At 51.0% G+C, this 4,182-nt stretch overlaps 1 protein-coding gene across 1 annotated transcript; it reads left to right on the plus strand.

Annotated features, from left to right (window-relative positions):
* Positions 1–166: 166 nt before the first annotated feature.
* LOC101566042 (disintegrin and metalloproteinase domain-containing protein 21-like) lies at positions 167–2,698 on the plus strand. Its single transcript, XM_004648807.2, has one exon. The coding sequence runs from the start codon at positions 289–291 to the stop codon at positions 2,500–2,502; it is 2,214 nt and encodes a 737-aa protein (XP_004648864.2). The 5' UTR covers positions 167–288; the 3' UTR covers positions 2,503–2,698.
* Positions 2,699–4,182: the final 1,484 nt, after the last annotated feature.

Here is a 4,182-nt window from a genome sequence, read left to right on the forward strand (position 1 = left end):
ATAGTAGACACAATTGCTGCCTCCACTCCTGTTCCTCTTCCAGTGGAGTGCTTGTGGGTCCTCCGTGCCCATTGCAACCAAGGACAATGAATGTCCAGGCCTAGGCTGTCACACCCTTGTCTATGACCTCATGCCCGTGGTGGTCAGTGTGACCACATAAGGGCCCGTGCAGGGAGCTTGAGCAGGTCCTCTGTGGCTATCTGCTCAAGGGGACTGGCCACATCAGAAGCCTTAGACCTGGCTTCCCTAAGGGGATTCCCAATATCTCCTCTTCACAGATGAGACTCCATGAGCAGGGGCATGAGGCTGGCCGAGACGCACATGCCCCTTGGGGCTCCGCTTCTGCTGTTGGGGCTGTGGGCACTCCTGGGTCCAGTCCAGGCCTCCCCTGATCGCCCCTCATGGCGCTATGCCTCCGTTGAGGTGGTGATTCCCCGGAAGCACACCCACCATGGTAGAGGCCTTCAGGTGCCCAGCTGGCTGTCCTACAGCCTGCGCTTTGGGGGCCAGAGGCACATCATCCATCTGCGGAAAATGACCAAGTTTCAACCCACAAATGTGCTGGTGGTGACCCAGAATGACCAAGGTGCCCTGCAGACACAGTATCCCTACATCCCTGTGGACTGTAAGTACATGGGCTATGTGGAGGAAGTGCCTTACTCGACGGCCAACATCGACACGTGCTATGGAGGCCTGGAGGGGATCATCAAGTTGGATGACCTGACCTATGAAATCAAGCCCCTCAAGGATTCCCTCACTTTTGAGCACACTGTGTCTCAGATAATGGTGGATGTCAATACAACAGAGCCTCCATTTAGACCTGAAGAGGACAGGCCCTCACTGCCGGATGGGGCTAATGACACTACAGACCCCAGGATCCCGAGCAAGGTGTATCTATACCATCCTATCATACTAAAAGCCTTAATTATAAGTCCCAATGAGATATACAGGAGATATGGCCGCAACAGGACAGCTACTATCAGATTTATGATGAGACTAGCGGGTGCAATTCGAGGAATAGCTCAAAATATTGGTCTTACATACATTGTCATTGCTTTGTGCATATTTGATACACAGGATCCAATGGAAATTACTGACTACAGAATGCCACAAGGTCCTTTTTTTCAATTCTACAAAACTACATTCTTTCCTACCATCAGACCCAATTCAGCCTTGGTGATACTTCTGCAAGGACCTTATGAATTAGATGTTGCTCCACCATATTATGGCACATGCAAAGACAGACACGTGATCTATCTTGGTCTAAAGCGTAGACACTACTTCTTAGGAGCTGTCATAGGAGCACAACAGGTTACGAGAAATTTCGGCTTATTTTATGATCATGCCTACTGCCAGTGCCAGAGAAGGGCCACCTGCGTGATGTACTTGCACCCTGTTCTAACTGATGCATTCAGTAATTGCTCCTACATGCACTTGGCACACATAGTTACAGGGGTAACACTCTGGTGCCTGTATTTCAAATCTTTCACATACTATAACCACACTGACACAGAGTATTTGTGTGGGAACAGAGTAGTGGAACCAGGGGAGCACTGTGACTGCGGATCCTTCAAGCAGTGCTACACCAATCCATGTTGCCAAACTAACTGCAATCTTACGCCCGGTAGCATTTGTGATGGGCAAGACTGCTGCACAAACTGCACCTACTCCCCTACAGGGACACTGTGCAGAGCCATCAAGAATATATGCGACCTGCCAGAGCACTGCTTGGGAAACACACTCACCTGTCCAGAAGACCTGTATATGCAAGATGGAACCCCGTGCACTGAAGAAGGCTACTGCTATCTAGGAAACTGCTCTGACCGCAGCATGCATTGCAGAGAGATCTTTGGAAGAAACGCTGTGAAGGGGGACATTATCTGCTATCAAATAAATGCAAAAGGCAACAGATTTGGACATTGTTCTCGAGCCCATTCATCGCTCTTTCACAGACCCTGTCTGCCAGAAAACCTTCTTTGTGGAAGGTTGCAGTGCGGCAATGTCTCCCACCTTCCCCGGTTGCAGGAACACGTCTCATTCCATCAGTCTAAGTTTGAAAACTCTTGGTGTTTTGGAGTGGATGAACACCGGGAGACGCTAACTGTTGACGTTGGACATGTGCGGAGTGGTTCGCAATGCGCTCCTGGAAAATACTGCATAAATTTCCTGTGCAATGGCTCCCTGCCAGACCTGAACTATGACTGTGCACCAGAGAAGTGCAGTTTCAGGGGAGTTTGCAACAACCACAGGCAATGTCATTGTCATGTAGGTTGGGATCCTCCACTATGTAAAAAAAGAGGTGCTGGGGGGAGTGCGAGCAGTGGGCCACCTCCAAGATACATACGAGTTGTCACCCAGAAGGAGGATATTGTGCATTTCCTGAGAGTGGTCTTTGGTCGCATTTATGCATTCATAGCAGCACTGCTCTTTGGGGTGGCCGCAAATGTGCGCACCATCAAGACTGTCACTGTTCAGCCAGCAAATGCTCCTCAGCCAACTTAAGGGAGTCAGCCTTCCATCCCTGTAAAGCCATGGGCACTTTTGGAGGAAGGAGACAAAGCCTCAAGTCTTTGACATCCGCAAAGTCCCCAGGGGCCTTGGCATGTGTGGGGCAATATGGGAGGCAGGGACGCTGCGCACAGTAACGGTTCCTCATTGGCTGCAGATGCCCGATGTGTAACGAACCCAAATAAATCCTTCTAGCCTGCAAGCTGCTTGTCCCGGGTGATTTGTTACAGCCAACGAAAGCAAGGAGCCAAAGTGGGAACTGACACCCTCAGACATGGGAAGAACCTGGGCAGCCTGTGGGAGTCCTTGAAGCTTTCCAACTCCAGAGGACACAGACTGAGATTGTGCCTTTGGAGGTAGTTACTGATAGAGACGACAAGAAGGGGAGGGAAAGAGACTCATCAGAATGGCCCAGATCCCGGGGGAGCCAAGGGTGCCACAGGGTGCCCTCCTGGGTGCCACAGACACTGTACTTGCCCTTTCCAGGAGGAGGGACCCCAGTGGGGACTGTGCTTGCTGGGCAGGTACTGCAAGACTGGCTTCTCTCAGGCCAGAGGTGGCCTGGCCCCCAAGGACAAAGCCAAGCCCTGTTCCTTCCAGGCACAAGGTGGCCAGGGCCAGGGGCCCAGATTTGGGTCACAGCCTCACCAGCAGGAGCACAGCCCTCGTGACTGATGCTCACTGTGGTGTCAGCACAGTAATGTCCTCCCAGCTTCTCTGAGAGTCCTAGAGTCCTGAGATTATGCAGGGAGCTAGGAATTCTGGAAGGGCTGTTGCAGCTTGCTGCCAAAGCCCACATGGTGCTGCCCGGGTGCAGCATGTGCTCTGTCCTTGGCTTCTCCTCGTTTGCTCTTTACTGGGCCCAAGCCCACTCTGCAGAGGCAGATTCCACATCACTCTTCATGTACTCTCTCAAACCACTTGCCATAGCTTTTTGCTCCTTTCTTCGAATTCTCTGTTGGAGATCAAAAAAACCTGAAAGCCAAACCCAGAAGCAAAGGGGAGTCACCGGAACCCAGTAACATTTTGAGAGCCACCTTTTAGAGACAAGTGACCTGGTAAGAGCACACTTTGAGAGCCTCATCCAAAACCATTTTCAGAACAGTAGAAACTCATTTAATTAGACTAGGGAGCTTGGGAACACCAAGATGGAAGGCGCAGCCCACTGTGTGTCTGGAGAGGACTGTCTCCTTTCTGTCTACTTTCCTGGTGGGCGTAAGGCTTTCTTTCTCTGGTGTGAAAGAAAAGCAGGTGAAAGTAAGTTTACACCTAATAGAATCTGTGATGGGCAAGATGGCTCCACAAATCCCACTTGAAACACGAGGGCTGGGAAGAGCCTGCAAATCTCTCTGGGAAGGAAGGAGGTGACAAAAACACTTATGGGGTGTGGAGGACCACCTGAGCAGCTCTCCTTGAAAGAAAAGCGACTGTCTCCATTTTGACTGAGCCTGACCCTATTTCCTCATATTGCTCTGTACAGAGCTGGCCGGGACTTCTGTTTATCCTTCAGTTGGCTTTAAGCAATGTGTATTGGTCTAGCTGAGGTGTTGGTGATAGTCTTTGAAGGTGGTGTGGGTGTTTCCCTGGTAACCTATACCTGCTGCTCTTTAATGTGAGCCGGGTCCAGACAGGACAGTAGAGCCAATGCTCCACGCTGCCATCTGGGATCGAGCC

Source organism: Octodon degus, unplaced genomic scaffold, assembly GCF_000260255.1.
Source record: "Octodon degus isolate 3935 unplaced genomic scaffold, OctDeg1.0 scaffold02789, whole genome shotgun sequence".
Classification (NCBI taxonomy): Eukaryota; Metazoa; Chordata; class Mammalia; order Rodentia; family Octodontidae; genus Octodon; species Octodon degus.